Genomic DNA, 16,505 nt, shown 5'->3' on the forward strand with positions numbered 1-16,505 from the left:
GCATAAATTCAAAAGCATCTGTCACTGAAATTTGCTTTTCTCTATCTTTTTTCTCTTTTTGTTACAGAAAGTTCAGCAGTAAGCACTGGCAGCTGGCAGGAGTTCAGCTATAGATTCCAACACCAAGAATCACAACAGTACAAAGATTAGAAGTGCACTTCAGTCTGTCTGTGCTGGAAAAAGCAGTCCTAATAGCTGACCTCTTTAATCTGTTTTTCATCTCAGGAACTATGGAACTGGTAGAAAAACATTCATGCAGTTTCTAATCTGAAATCATGGACACAGGAATAAAAAAAAGCCATCAGTGCTCTGACCTTCCCCATATCACCTGTTCTTCTTTGATGAATCAGCATTTCATTTGTTTCAAACAGGAAGGCTTGCTGTGATAGAGTTGCAGTCCTATTTGCACTCTTGGCTCTTTCCCACTGTTTAAATGTCACTTTTTAATGATTTCTGAAAACATAAGGCTGTAAACAGACCATGAAGAATTGTCACTTGTAGATCCCAAGAGGAAACTCTCTTCTGTAACAAACTGGGTAGGAAGATGGGCAACCAAATGTGAAAGGGGAGGCATTCAAGGATGCTGTATAATTCTGTCAGCACCACACGGAAAGGCCTGTGTGTTTTGTTCACCATGATCCTAGCCTTTCAGCTGCAGAGCCCACAATATGAGCACCTGTTTCCAGCAGAAGGGACAAGCAACTTCCTGTGTAACAGGACAAAATAGGTAAGCAAAATGCCTTCTTGAGCCGAAGTTCAGTATTTTTCAAGTTGCATGACTGCCTCATCCTGCCATCTTGTCCTGTAGGACAAGAAAGACCCATGCAGGACTTTCTGTGTTTTACTAATGCTTATTTACTGGGATTTGAATAGTCATTTGAAGTAGTTTGGGGTTATATTCAGAAATCAAGATTTAAGCATTATGCAGCCAAATACTCTAATTTCCTTCATACTAGCATCAAGCTTTCTATATATACACAATCCCACAGAGAGAGAGAAAAATTGTCTGGTATCACCCATATTGTGTCTCAGAGAAGTAGCAAACTGAGAAATAAAAATGATGAATTAGATTTTTTCTTTTTTTTTATGGACTGCAACAGCTATATGCTACCATAGGAAAGCCAGAGAAGCTAGAAATTAACTGTAGCATACATATGCAAGAGATGCATACTTGCTTGTATAGCCCAAGATAAGAGAAGAGATCAGGAGAGATACTATATAGTAGTTTATCAAGAATAAGACAACACACCATTGGGGTTTCCAGCTAAATTAAGAGTCAGAAAGGCAACTTCTTATGAGGTTTAAAATCAGAATTCATAGCACAAGCACAAGTACTAAGAGGGAAAGGATGATGAATGGGATAGATAAATCAGAAAGCATACTTTCAGGGAATATTGCAAGCTTAGGCTTTTGAATAGTAATTATGAAGAGCATGATTTTTCATTTCAATTTATGTCCTGGTAATCAATTATACACTGAGCTGGATATAGACCCTTTTGCTGCCCCATTAAAAGAAAACAAGCAAATAAAATAAGGATTCTAAATGCAATGAGTTATCTTCCTCTCTTTTTTCTACCTTTGATTCCAGTTATTTGAGATAACCATGGAATTTTAACTTTGAAGAAAGCCAACTTGCTATGCACAGTGAGACTCACTTTATTATAGTTTAACCCTTTCATAATTTTTAGTTCTACTTGTCCTTGCAATCTTTGTTCTAGCTTAATATGACTCATGAGAGGTCTCAACATTGAAAATCATAGTGTATCCCTAATGCTAAATTTTCATTTGTCACCTACAGAAGCATGAATTGGAAAAGGTTTCTTGAATCCTGAACATCATACTGGCCTGAACAAGTTCTGTGTGGTTCTGTGCAAGCATCTGCCTCATGCCGTGGTGACAGAAGAGAGGTTTGTTGTTGCACATACCCATCCCACCATGGCTGCATCCAGCTCTGTCTTAAAGTATTTATATTTTGAAAAAACACCCATCAGCCAGTGTTCTTGTCAGTACAAGAGCATTAACACTTCTTATCTGTAAAACATTTCCCCATGGATCTCCCTGCCAGTTCAGTTCTGCTATGAGTAGTACAGCAGATGGAGGCACAGAGAAGAAATGCACCACCAGTCTACTACCACTTACTTCAGATATTAATGTGAAGTGGCCATCAGCTTTTGGTGCCTCAGGCCACATCAGTGTCAAGAGAGTCAAGAGAGTGGAAGGTACAAGGGCAAGTTTTAATTAGGGTTAAGGATGAACTCCCTGGGGAACTGCCACAGCCATCCTGTCATCACTCAGTCTCCCTGTGACAGTGTGCATCTTCCACATGCTCAGGCCAAGGGTGCCTGTGAAACTCTTTCTGTCAGCTCTGTTTGAGAGCTTCTCTGATGGCTGGGCTACACTGAACTGGAGAGGCAGCAGACATGTGGCACTTGCACACTTACACTCTGTGGAATCATCCACTTTGGAGTGCAACCGGGATGAAGCACCGTCAAATGCAACGTGCGTTGTCCTCACAGAGGTATAAACCGAGATTCAAAGCACTGAAAAACTGGCTCCTGGTAGCAATCCTCAGAATCCACTGGGAAAGGGTGTCTTGGCCTCAGCTCCAACCCTCAGGTTTGGTTTGGTGTAGCCATGCTCTGCTGGCATGGGCTTGCCCAAGCCCGAGTGCAATGAGAGCAGTGCTAGCTGTTTTACCAGCTTGGCTACCTTAAATAAATTAATTAGTACTGCCAACAAACTTTAAAATCCAGTTGGCTACAAATAACTGATTTTGAAGGATTCTAATAAATAGGAGAATTGTCCTAAACTTCTCTTTTTCTATGCAAACTTGAAAGGATATGAATAGTTTGACCCAATAAATATATTCGCAGGGATTCTGCTGTTGAAGATATCATGTATAGCAGAGTTAGTAGATTATGAGGGTTGTGAAGTATGCAAATAAGAATCTGTTTCTTATAAACTGCAGTTGTGCAAATTCAGCTGAGGTCCAAGAAGAAAACTACAGACTTTTCCTCTTATGCAGATCAGCAAAACAAACACTATAATCAGTTTTCAAGCTAAACTGTGCCTCCATCCATTAGATATGTAATTCCACCGTCTTTAAGTTTTAGAGCTTGAAGTTCTCTTCCTCCCACAGGAGCTCAGTGAAGTCTGAGAGGAAAAAGATTTTAATGCAAGCACCAAATTTTTCATATATCCCATCTGAAATGAGCTTATGAGGAGCTTGTATGCATTATTCATCCCATATCCTGGCTAGAACTGCTAACACATCCATTGCTTCTGATACCTTATCAGTACAGAGCTGTTCAGCTGTACTGCATTTAGGTGAAGTAATGTACACATCCAGCTTTAGTTGCCTGAGAACATGATGTGAGTTTTAAGGCTCAAACAATCACGGGAATTTCTTCTAGAAGTTCCTCAGTTTCCCTGGGCAACGCTGTCCCTCGTACGCTTTCATTTGGCCTGGTTTCATTTCTACACGTTTTCCTTGCTGCCCAGACTAAAGGAAGAACAAAAGTCTATAAATCAATGACGTCTTCACCTAGCCTCATTCTTGCTTGCTTTCCTCTTGAAGCAGCAGCTCATCTTGTGACTTTCTTACTTCTCCAGCTTTACCAGCTTCAGAGTTCTTCACTACACTTGTACTAATTTCCTTTTAAAATGACAGCCAATTGAAAATATGAAAATCACCACTGATTGCATAAATAAGCATTTGACTGCAGTACACAGGTTTTTAGCAAAACCAATCTTGCATGGATTTACATATATCTCATAGCTGTTCAGGGCAAAGAGCCTGTAATTTGGCACAAAGTAGTTCCCCTATTGTGGAGTGGAATTTATAATGACAGTACTAGGTAAATAACTCAGGCATCCAAAGACAAAATACATCCCTTAAGGTCATGATCTGGATTTAAGCAAGAAAATCCTGGAGAGAGTTTAGAAACTATGAAGCAAGGAAATGGATTATACTAATCAGTGAATTCAGGTTTGTTTGTTTTTGTTTTTGTATTTTTTTTTTTTGGGTCTGACAGATAAAATGCAGTTAATATTTTCCATTCTATTATTACTCTTAGTGTTATCTAACTTAAGTTATTAGTATGTTGACAAGGTATGTATGTCAATTACACACTGTACAGAAGGCAGGGTTATATGGACAGACAACTATTTTCCACACACTTATTCTACAGAACAACTTTTCACAGCTCTGACATACAATTTATACATAAATAGATATGCCTATTAAACCCATTCGCTGTCAGGGATTAGTTCTTTTATTTTAAGTGCTTATGACCTCAAATATACTCTTTTCCCAGATTAACAGTGATGTACTTTCTGTTCAGTCATAGGCAGCAGCTCTATGTGGAGATCACAACTCTCAGTGAAGGTTATTTACTCACAGGGTGAGTGAGAGGGTTCAGCACTGTCTCCATATACCAAAACCCCATCTTCACTGGCTTCCCATAAAACCCTAGGGAAGGTCATTGAGGATTGCTTCTCCATTTGCAGCTGTACCTTTGAGCTTCCTGGTGCCCTGCCAGTGCTGGGAGACCCCAGAGCTGCAGCTCCAATGTAATTATGGACCGTTCAGGACTGCACTGCTGCTGAAGACTGGAGATGCATTTCTGCCAGCAAAATTTGCAAGGCATGAAAACATGCTCTTCCATGAAGGCCAAGAGCAAGTTGCTGACCAGCTAGGATCCTAGATCACATCTGATGGCATCTATGTGGTGGATAGGTCTCATTTCTATAACCCCAAATAAGAGTCCAAAGCAAGACCCACTAAGAGATCAGCATAGCACTAGTCCCAGTGAGCTCATCCTGCCTGTGTTGCAGTATCTTTACAGCAGAAGTACTCATGAAGAGTGAGGGAGAAGGCCTAACCTAAATTTTCTGTATCTGTTCTGATATCCTTGTCCCTGAACCTGAGTGCCATGCAAAGATCATAAGTTCCTGCCCTTAAAACCATGATATCCAGTGTTTAATTGAATAATAGAACACCGCTAAAAATATGTACTTGGCTGCCTGAGGAGAGGTTGCAGCATGCTGGCCAGATCACACTGATGAGAACTGAGGTACTTTAGTTCAAATTCTTGCCCTGAACCAGTGATGACATCCTTTTGAATGTCCTGCTGCCTACTAGCAAATTATTCAGTGGGTGAATGCTGCTGGTACCCTTTGGCTTCATATGGAACTTGTACCTAAGCAACAGGAAAATAATATAATGCCTTAAAAATATAATAAAAGCACTAATAAGTGAATGGGGCGACCTGGATCCTGGTTACTATTTCTGGCAAAACAGAAGGTCCCCTGCAGACTCCTCACTCAAGTGGTTAAATATTGCTTACAGATTCAGTTTCCCTTACAGGGAAATGGGGATGAACACTGAATCTCCAGATCCTTCTGACAGCTGGGATTTGAGGTTGCTACATCATTGCTTTTGATGATAAAATGCTGTGTTTTCCTACAAACATGATGGGTACTAAAGTGTGTAGCTGTGCTTGTGCTGGAGACAAGTTCCAGGAGTGACTAAGCCATGCAAGAGGCACGAGTCAGCGTCACATCCCCTCTTCAAGTGCCCATGGGAAAATCCACACCAGTGGGACACTGTGCACAGGCTTGTTACCCTAAAGCAGGCACTGACCAAGGCACCACATCCACAAGGCAGAGAGGAAAACAATGCAATAAATTAGTGCACCAGTTCTGTCTGGCTCAGCATGATGGCTGCAGAGAAAGCTCAGGAAGCCATAAAATAAAGATATCATTAAATAAATGGAAAGATGACTTGTAATTAATTGCTTTTATACAGGATGATGTAAAGCAGATTTAAAATTACAGAGAATTAGTCTGGCAATTGAAGATTTTGCACACACTGTCATGGTTACTTCAAAACTGTCTATATACCACACTCTAACAGGCTTAAATGAGTTGAAACAGAACTTTAAAATCATTTGTGTTTTAAATAAAGGATGGTATTTGTAGTAATAATACTTTTGATGATGTGTTCAGAGCCAACTGATACATGTGATTGATGTCCATAATAACTGCACACTTCTATAATCCTTCCTCACCCATAAGAATTTTGAGCTTACATTTTGGATATTATTAATATTCAGACAAAAAATAACTTGTGAGCAATATCATGTCCTGAACATGGTGGAGAATTAATCTATTTTTGTAAAACTGTATAAGAATGATGGATACTTTTTCCTGCTCACGTAAACACCAGCTAATTCTCTAGACCTCCTTTTTCTGCTCATGAAAATCCAAGTCCAAATGATTTCATGGATATTTAAAGGATGGTGTCAAATACTGAACACAAGAAGATTAATTTCTCCCTTTGATAAAGACCTGATACTATTCATTACGTGGGAAACATTTCAGAACTGGAGTTTTCTTGAGTTTTAATTTGTAAGAGAGAACACAATTAATTTAGGAACAACAAAAACTGTAAAGAAAAAATGAAATTCCTGAAATGTAGCCGTCAAACTAGACTTCAAGTGAAAGTATCACACTTGTTTTTATTCTAGATAAGCAACAGGGCAGCTTGGAATAAACATGGATTGAAATTTTCTTCATATTTTTAATGAGTTCAAAGAAGCTGAACAAAGACATAGAAGAGTTGAGCATTGCTGTGTACAACATGGTAAACAGATTAAAATTTTATACCTGAGTAAAAATGGAATTTAACTATTAACTACAGCATGCAGAATAACTGTTAAGTTATCACATAAACATAGTATACTGTTATTAAGTTACAATCATTCAGATGTTAATTTTTACAAAGGCTAAAGATGGAAAAAGCTCCGAGATGAGATGAGTATGTGATATAAAAACCACAATAAGGAAAAGCACTTTACCATCTAGAAGCCTTTCCAGAAGATCAGAATTATCTGCTGTTTTATTATCCAGGCAGAAGCAGCAACAATTCAAAGCCTGTGGAGTTAATAACACATTAGACATTTAAGCAGGTCCTGAAAATGAAAATATTAGCAGTTTATGAAGTGCTCACTGAAGACCTGAGCCTGCATTCCCTGCCCTCAAATGCCGCTTTAAAGCACTGCATTTTTGAGCTGTCCCCAGAGCAGAATGAAAGGCAAGAATCTGCAGGGAATGAATGATTAAGTCACAGGCTTGTGATTTTCTCACCAGCATAACAACTGCCAATTCTTAAGGGATGACTTTTTACCCCATTTGATTGGCCAAAACCCACATTTCATTTTACATAGAAACCTGACCCTTCCTCTCACTGAATCCAGTATTTGGATGGGTTTGTTTTTTCTTTTCTCTTCTGTTTTCACAACCCAATCTATTTCAAATGCTCTAGTTTGAAATAGTCTAGCGCAAGTTAAAAAGAAGTAACATATTTCTCTTATTAATTCCCTTGTTTTTGCAAAAGATTTTTGCCTGTGGGAGAGAAGGAGCCTGAAAAGTCTGAGGTTTAACCAGCAGAGCTGATTCCCCCACCAGACAGGATTCTGTCTCCTGGCAGGCTTCTGCACTCCCTGATCTCCACATCGAATATAAAAAACTATCCACATCACCAATATTCCTGTGCAGGCAATCAACCATTTTCCTTCCTTCAGCAAAAATCAGCAAACCCGGCACTTGTCATTTAGACTTCTCAAGAAGATATGGGAGGCGTGGAAGGGTATTTACCCTGTTCAAGACAGCTGTAAACAAAGCCTCTCCTTTTTACTTTCTTGCAGTTGTATAGTTACATATTTTTGATGTCAAGCAACTCTCCTCAAATCATAATACCTGCCCTGACCTTCCTGCTACTGTTCTTTCACCATTTATGAATAGAACTATGCATTGAACATGCATGTACCAAAATGGGTTCATCGGTTTGTCCACAACATACTCATTTCTTGTTTAAAATCAGACATCTTAGACATTGGTAGGTTGTGTGAAAGAGTCCCCAGGGAATTGAATCCTCTTTGCTTCTAGTTTCTTCCTGGCTTTGAAAGCTGCTGATACTTCGGGGTGGATGGAGTCCAGCCGCTGTTCACACTGGAAGGCTGTGAGGAAGGCTGTCCTGTAGTTGTTATTCATCCAGCCATAGAGAAGGGGGTTAGCAAACGTTGAGCACATGGCAATGACATGGAATACCGTGTAGATCAGTTTGTACTCCTTCAGGTCCAACACCTGACTGTCAATGTCACTGACCAGCTGGAAGGTGTGAAAGGGCAGCCAGCTGACAGCAAACACCACAACCACGCACACCAGCATCTTGGTGGTTTTCCGGCGCCGGTGGTGATAGTGGTCATTCCCTGCCCCAGGGCTAACATGGTTTTTGAGCTTGGTCCAAATACGGATGTAGGCATAGGAGATGACTGCCAGAGGCAGCACATACTGGATCAGGAGCATGGAGATGCTGTAGATGGTGCCATAGTTGAGCTGCCCCTCTCCTGGCCACTTCTCAGAGCAGACCACAATCTTGAAGTCAGGAATTATTTCAATCAATGAGTACTCACGGAAGATGGCCAGAGGACTTGCCAATAGGGCACTGACTGCCCAGGCAACTCCTATAATCAGGAAGCTGATCCGCTTAGAGATTTTGCTTTCCAAGTGGTAGACAATGCAGCGGTGACGATCCAGAGCGATCACAGTCAGAGTGACAGTAGACACATGGACAGCAAGGGCCTGAGCATAAGGCACCAGGTGGCACAAGACTGGGCCCAGCTTCCATTCGCCCAAGAGTGTATAAACCAAAGTGAAGGGCAGGCACAGCGTGTTCACCAGCAGGTCAGCCACTGCCAGGTTGGCAATGAAGAAGTTAGTCACTGTGCGCATGCTTTTGAATTTGATGATCACGTGGATCACAAGGGAGTTTCCGATCACTCCCAGCAGGATGATGGAGCAGTAAGCAAAGATGAGAATTATTTGTACTTCAACAAGTGTTGTGCTGTCCGTCAGTTCTGGTTTAGGGTCCAGAGCCAATTCGTTGAGTGGTGTGGTATATCTTGTCAAGTACAGCTTAGTGAACAGCTCTATTTTCATTTCATCTGTCTGGTTTTCCTCACCTACTGCTTCCAGGGGCCCCATCTTTGCAGCAGCCTGGTCAAAGCTTTTCAGAGCTGCCCCTGAAAGCAAAACAATACAAGAACAAGTGGAGAAATTGGTCCACATGGGCTAAGACAAGAAGCAATGAGCTAAAGCTACATCTCTTTCTTAACCCACATGCTACATTGCAGGATTAAGAGAAGATCTGTCTTAATATATTTAAATTCTCTTGCCCTTACATTTTGAAGGCTGATTCAGTAATATTATTTAGGCATGACTCCTGCTGAAAATTGGAACAGATTTCAAAAGCATTCCAAAGACAAAGTTTGCCTAAGTAAATGCAGAAGGATTAAGATCCTGCTGGGCAGCATATCATGTTTTAACAATGCACTACCTAAAACTAGTGCTTATCTATCAAATACAAATCTTCCAGTAATATCTATGGGAATTCTACATGGAACAGCACCATCCGGACTGTTTCAGCTTTTCCTTATTGAAAAGTGTTTCCTTTAAATAATTACTAAATTCTTACATGTTTATGCCCTTCCTAATTTATCAGTGAACTAAATGCTTTAAGAAACTTTGTTTTACAACAGTTTGTACCATGAAGCAAATAAAAAGTACCTCTGAAATAGAACTGAAATAATAACATTTCTTTGAAATAACTGACTGCATATTATTCATGTATAATGCACATGTTATTCATGCTGAAATCAACTCAAGACACAATTGAAACACAGTAATATGTGATATTGCTTTTCTGTGTGATGTTTCAGAAAGCAGAGGTCCTTGGAGGCTGCCAATCAGGCATTCATTTCTGACTGCAGTCATAGCAAAGAGCAAATCATTCCCCTGCTGATGTCAGTAAGAATTTCACCACTGGCATAAGAAATCACTTTTTTTTTTTTCCCTTCCTTACACAGGCTGAGCCAAATTCTGTGCTACCCTAAGACTTCAGTAGGCACAATATATGAATGATTTACAATCAGTTGCTGACTAGAACTTCAGTCCGATGTAAAAAAGTACATGTCCCCATGTAAACAGACTAGAGCATGGGGTGGCATGCTAACCAAGAACTGAGAACCTGGGGGCTCCTTTCCTTGACCTGGGAAAATAGTAAGAAATTACCAGTGCCAAGCAAACTCACCAATAAAACACCACTGTTCGCCACCAAGGGGAAAGGCAACCCTGAGTTACGCATTCTACTTCCCCGTTCCTTACCTTCCCTAAGGAAAGCAAGAGTAGAGAAGAAATGTCACTTTCTTGCCATCAAGTGTTACACATAGCTTAACCGTTCTCAAATTAAAGTCTGCCTAAAGAAACAGCTATTGATGTTTTTGGGGTGAACAGGGCTTTTTAAAAATTCTTGTTCTTTTCTGATCAGCTCCATTTAATTCCTTCCAACTTCAGAGAAACGTTTCAGAGGAACAGAGGTACATTTTCACCCCTACCTATGTTCCCAGTAGTTATCAGTGAGTGACATCCTTCAGTATGGTTTCCAAACTGAGAAAGGAGCATTGTCTACCAGCAGTCTACCAGCAGTCTACCAGACTGAATCCTTTTTGCTTGCTTCCATCCCACACAACATCCCAAAGAATTCCTCAGGGTGAGCTGTTTTTGCAAAAGAAGCAGATTGACAGCATGAACTGAAAGGCGTCTTCCCCCCAGCTAAACAGATCAGAATTATGCCATACTGTTTAGTTTACATTTAGTCAATAATTAGTAGTGTAAGCCTGAGATGTGAAAGACAACACATGTAGCTGAGATGTGCCAGCTACTCATACTAGTGCACACTGCTGATTTTAGCAGTATAATCAGTTTTCAACTACTAGCCTAAGCAATGGATGTCAGGAAGGGATTCCTTATCAATACACCTTTAGTCCACCAGGTTAAAACATAAGCAATCCACCACAATTTACACAGTCAAGGCTATGCAAAAGTTGAGAACTCTGATGAGCATTTTTCTTTGACCCATTCCTACACCCAGGAATTATGCTTCCATATATAATTACAGTAGAGATTTGGTGAGCTCCCAGGACCGTCAAATGCTTCAAAATTTCATAACTTTTTTTCCAGTGCAGGTCATGTCTACACTCAGATGTAGAATGGCGAGAGGGCTGACAAACAGAATTTTTTCCCTTCTTTGCCCTAAATCTAGGCAGAAGGATGTAGCTCACTCAACATAGCTTCCCGTTCTTCCCAAAAGTATTTTCAACCACTTCTCTAGTACCTGACTTTCTGTTGATTCCTTCTTGCAACTCCTTCTTTTTAGTACAGCCTTCTCTTGTTCTGACATTTTTATTTTATTTGTTACTGCCCTATTCAGGATGATGAAAGATGCCTTGGGCTTGTCAATAAGACAAAGCTGAGGGAGAAAGAAGGAACAACCACGGTTTGAAACAGGAATGAACTCGTGTGTCAGCAAGTGACAAAATAAACTGGACAAGTCCAACATTGTCAGTGGGACAGTTATGTGGGCAAAATATCAGTTGCCTTCCAAAAAATGGAGATAAAACTAAGCTGACACTCCAGGTAGTGTTTGACAGGACCCCTTCTGTTCTTTTTTTGGGATAAACTCTCCAAGTGATGCATTTACTGGCACACTTTGCATACTGCATCACATCAGGGTTTTTTTCCTGTTTTTTTCCTCCCAGCAGTCAGATCCTCATGGTCAGGCATCAAATTGTTTCTAACTTTCGGCCGAGAAAGGCCCAAAGAGGATTTACATGGGTTCTGAGAGCAAGTAAGCAAAAAGGGCGGAATACGTGATTACATTAGCAAGCAGCATTCCCATCAGGACCGCAGTGCCTGCGCTGGGGAAGGGGCTAGGATTGCCGGGGGCGAAGCTGGCAGCAAACGCGCCTTTAAGATGCGGCGCCGCTTCCCTCCCGGCCCCCGCAGCTGTCCCCGGGGCAGACACACATCCCGGGGACAGACACCCATTCGGGGGGAAAATATCCATCCCGGGGCAGACAACCAACCGGGGACAAACACCCATCCGGGGGGCAGGCACCCATCCGGGGACAGACACTCATTCCGAGCGCAGACATCCGTCCCGAGCGCAGACACCCGTCCCGGGCAGACACACATCCCGAGCGCTGCGGATATCCCGCCGCGACCCCGCGCCGGGAGCGCCGCTCCGTTCCCGCTTCCCGTTCTTACCTTCCTCTGGCGACGGGCAGGCGGTCGAGGGCGGGCAGGCGGCTGCCCCGGAGCCGGTGTGCCAGGGCAGGGCGGGGCAGGGCGGGGCAGGGCGGGGAGCCCTCGCTCTGCAGTGGGACCGCCCGGTTCCCCCGCCGGCTCAGGTCCCGCCGTTCTCCCCTCCCGGGCGGCGGACCCGCACCGCGGCTCGCCCCGTACAAAGTTTGGAGGCGACGGCGGCCCCCGCACGCCTGGGGGCGGCACGGGCGGGGCGGCCCCGCCGCCGGGGAAGGGCCCGGGCGGGGCGCGACGCCGGCTCCGCCCGCCGGGCTCCGGGCGCGGGCAGGGCTGCGGGCAGCGCGCCCGGGATGCGCCGGCTGCGCCTCGCTCGGGATCCAGCAGCGGCAGCGCCGCCGCCCTCAAGCAGGGGTTTAGAGGATGTGAGGGTGTCGTGCCCGACCCGAGCTGGCGTGCGCGCCGCACACCCGAGCCGGAGCTTTCCGGCCTCCGTGATGCGTTCTGGGGTAACATAAAGGGGATGCCTTTGCTCCAAACAGCGGATGAAATCCTTGCTTACAAGCACCGCAGCTTGCGCAGATTTTCTGATCCTCAGATGCGGCTGTTGCCAGAGAAGGTGTAAAGATGAATAAACCGTTTTTCTATTCTGTCAAGAGCAAAATAAAATATTTCATATTTATTTATAAGGCTGGAAAGGTGAGGGCAACAGCTGCTACTTTTATTTGGTTCTATATCAATAACCTTTCAAAACAGCTCTCCTGCCAGGCAGCTTAACAGAGAACTAGTGCCAGCCAGCATTGCTGCATCTCTGATAGGGTTTAGCTTCGTTAAATCAATCCATCAATGGGTTGTGCTTAGTATATTTCTGGGTGTCTGAAGCCTCTCTTCGTATAACTTCTGAGATTCAAGGGACTGTCTCCACCATGCATATCTGGGGGACCTGACTTACCAAAACGTGCTTCAGCCCTGGTCATAGTTCCCAACAGTAGGAACTAGGAGACTTTGTTTTTCTTATTACTATAGCACTGACACTTAAACAATTATCTTCCCAAACATTGCAGAAGCTGCTCTCCAGAATAGGAATACTCTATTACTTCCTGTCACTTAGGTGAATTTGCATTCATATTTAAGGTAATTTCAGGGGTCAGCAACATTATCTTCCACTTTTTCTTCCAAAGGAGTCTTGATACAAAAGCTTCCTTTGTGCTTCCATTGTCAAAGGTAATGCTCCTTGCTTTCCTTATAGCTCAACAATATGCCCTTATCTGCATCTCAGAATGTTAAGGGAGCATCAAGGTGTAACTTCAGTGATTTAGAGTTGGTTTTGAAATTCAAAACGTCCTGAGAACCCCCTTGAATCTTTACTAATTCGGGCTATCTCTTCAGAAAGGGTTTTGCTCTTAGTCCTTCAGCACTTCTGAGACTGTTAATAAAATGTGTCTAGTAATAGAATGTGTCTAGCTTATTGCAAAATAGATTCTTTTGATGACTAAATAAAGAGCCTGGAGTTTCAATTCTCCTACCCCTGTTTACTCATTTCCCAATTCAATCCAACTGTAGGATTTATTTTTTGATCTATCAACAGACATAAATGCATGCCCTGAGTTTTAGTAGTTTCAGCACGTGTATAATTCATGGCCGTGACAGCCTGCAATCCTTTCCTTCTCTGACAAGCAGTCAGCAGTGGCCCTCCACTGATCTCAGGGGTGTTGCTGGTTTGCCCTACTCTGCACACTCTTTCTAATTTAACTTATTTCTGCTGCTTCTAATGTCTTGGAGGGTAAAGTGAAATGCTACAAATCTTTATAGTCTGCACAGCTCAGGATTCCATAGCTAAGGAAAGGCTTAAATTTCAAGATTCCTGAAAGAAGTCAAGAAATGCAATTTCCTAGAGGTTCTTATGCCATAAGGGCTGGCTTTCCGTGCTGGAGAAAGAAGGCATTACATTATTCCCTGTTAAAACGCAATTCTGTGTTCAGGCACAACTGAAATGTTTAATTGAAATGCATTTCTGATAAAAACCAGCATTTTTTATTGCTTGTAAAAGAGTGGAATTTAATGGCCCCATAAACACCGCCTTGAACCGAAAGCCATGAAAACACTAATAGGAAGGGCAGAAAGAGTCAAGTAGCAAATGGGCTGTTCAACATCAAATGAGCTGCTGTGGATACTTTGCTTTGTGTGCACTTGAATTTCCATTCCAAAAATCATGACAAGCCATGATTCATTGACTCACAGGACCATGTGTTGGACAGAACTTCCAAAAATCTTCATGTCCAGCTTTATCAAACCAAGTCTAGATGCAGCAGCTTATGCCAAGCTATGTGTCCTCTCCAGAAAAACACCTCCGAGTGAGAGATACTGTCCTCACTGGGCAGGCCATCCTGCCAACAACTCTCAAAGATTTGCCCCTGTTCCAGCTTGTACTAAATGCTTTTTGCCTCCCAGTAGCTTCCAGTGTGCAGTAGTTAGATTTCCACTCAGCCTTGGCTTCTTTGAGGCTGAATAAACTGTTCCTTCAACAACACTTCAATAGTTATGTAACTCATCCTCAGTCATCTTGGTGTCCTTTTGTTGCACTTACTCCAGTCTACCAATGTTTTTCCAGCACTAGGAGCCCCAAACTGAACCCAGCTGTCACTGCAGATGTGGTCTCACAGCTGATAAATAGAAGGGAATAGTCACTTCTCAACCTGTTGGCTGCGCTCTTGCTATGTCTTGATATAGACTGTAAAGTTAGACTGTGAAAACTGACTTACATTGAATAAATAAGCCACATGAACTTTAAATCTCAGCTTCCTATTTAAGGCGAGTCTATAAATGAGCTTTTGCTGTGAATATGTATATGTACTAAGATGAAATTAGATAACATATCTTAACAGCTTGGGAAAAAAGGCTGTTGGATTTATTTCTGCTGTAAATCCCACTTAGGGAGGTGTGGCAGGATGTATGATATCCTATTTACATAATTTGCCTCTGGCAGTTTCTGTTCAACTCTTTACTGTTAGACAATTGTCTTGTCAAATTCTGTCCAGCATGATGAGTTTTTTTCCAATGGAACAATAAACATTTATGCCAGCTCCTCCTAAGTTTACCAGCTCTCAGGAGCAAACTAAAGGTCTGTGTGTAGTGCCCAGACTCGAAGCAGTAATGACTTTTGTTTGAATCACAGAGCTAGGAATGAGTTGCCAGTCCTTGTCCATTAATTTGTTCAACATCAGATTTGCTGAAATGGTAAATCAGGCTTGATGAATATCAACAAGAAAAGGCAACTGCTGTCCCATCTCCTATCCCCATACATACTTTTCCTTGTATTATTTACTGAGAGGGTTGAATTTAAAAGAAACTGCTTCCCCTTGATTCTCTGACCTTTAAAAGCAGTGCTGTGCTGCATGCCACTCAATCAACCCAAACTTTGTCAGTCCTTACTTACACAGATTTTTCTCAAGTGAGTCAGATTTCAAGGATTTGAGTGTTCTACATAGCATGGAAAATCCCTTACAAATAAAATGGGGAAAAAAAACCTCTCAAAAATGACCTCGAGAAAAATATCTTTCATGAGTCTGTTGTGTGGTACCCACACAGAGATCATATGGTGCAAAATTATGTAGGGAAACGACTTTTCTTACTTAAAAGCTCAGACTAAAAGTGTTTAAATAGCTTAGGAGTGAATTTTCTGCTTGCATAGATCTGTAAACATTTACAGACTGCTGTTGTTCCCTTTTTGTTTAGATTCAGTCCCACAGGTTAAATTCTATTTATTTCTCATTTTCAAATGCAGTAGTGTAACTGTATGCACAAAAATGTATCATCAATCTGCCTAAGGGGTAAATACAAGTCAGCAGGAAATGAGATAAATTGGTAAGTGTGTATAAATACCAACTTGGCGTTGCTAACTACAGTACTTCACACCCACTGCTGGTTAAACAAACAGATAGGCGCATCTCATTCAAGAATGATTGCACCAAAGGCTCAGTTCAACTGGCTGTTTGCTCACAGGTTGTGACTGAATTCAGCACTGATTCCACAAAAGCAAAGACTGCAGAACTGAGCACTGCGTTTCCATCCCAGCCTTCCCAAATCACCTAGTGCATCGCATACATTGTTTCATTCAAAGTCAACACTGTAAGATCGAGTAGTTCATCCAAGAAATGACAGGTGTAAAGTTGCCCATTTAACACCAACACATATCTATTCGTATTTACATACCTGTAACGCAGTCTGTAACTAACTAGATACATTATTTTTCTCTAAAGTCCATGGCATCATTTGGTGTTCTCTGTTAGCAATCTTTGTGCAATTAACATGCATTCGATATTTCTTTATATTCTTAGTATATA

At 42.0% G+C, this 16,505-nt stretch overlaps 1 protein-coding gene across 2 annotated transcripts; it reads right to left on the minus strand.

Annotated features, from left to right (window-relative positions):
* Window positions 1-5,766: 5,766 nt before the first annotated feature.
* On the minus strand, window positions 5,767-12,409 carry NPY2R (neuropeptide Y receptor Y2). 2 transcript variants are annotated; one of them, XM_079307152.1, is made up of 2 exons: window positions 12,169-12,409; window positions 5,767-9,086 (listed from the first exon to the last, which is right to left on the minus strand). In XM_079307152.1, the coding sequence occupies exon 2, from the start codon at window positions 9,046-9,048 to the stop codon at window positions 7,891-7,893; it is 1,158 nt and encodes a 385-aa protein (XP_079163278.1). In that variant the 5' UTR covers window positions 9,049-9,086; window positions 12,169-12,409; the 3' UTR covers window positions 5,767-7,890. The 2 variants fall into 2 exon arrangements, with proteins under 2 accessions (XP_079163278.1, XP_079163279.1); XM_079307153.1 differs by lacking the exon at window positions 12,169-12,409 and adding an exon at window positions 11,237-11,324 and having other exon boundaries at window positions 6,323-9,086.
* Between the last annotated feature and the right edge of the window lie 4,096 nt (window positions 12,410-16,505).

Source organism: Erithacus rubecula (genome assembly GCF_903797595.1).
Source record: "Erithacus rubecula genome assembly, chromosome: 5".
Classification (NCBI taxonomy): Eukaryota; Metazoa; Chordata; class Aves; order Passeriformes; family Muscicapidae; genus Erithacus; species Erithacus rubecula.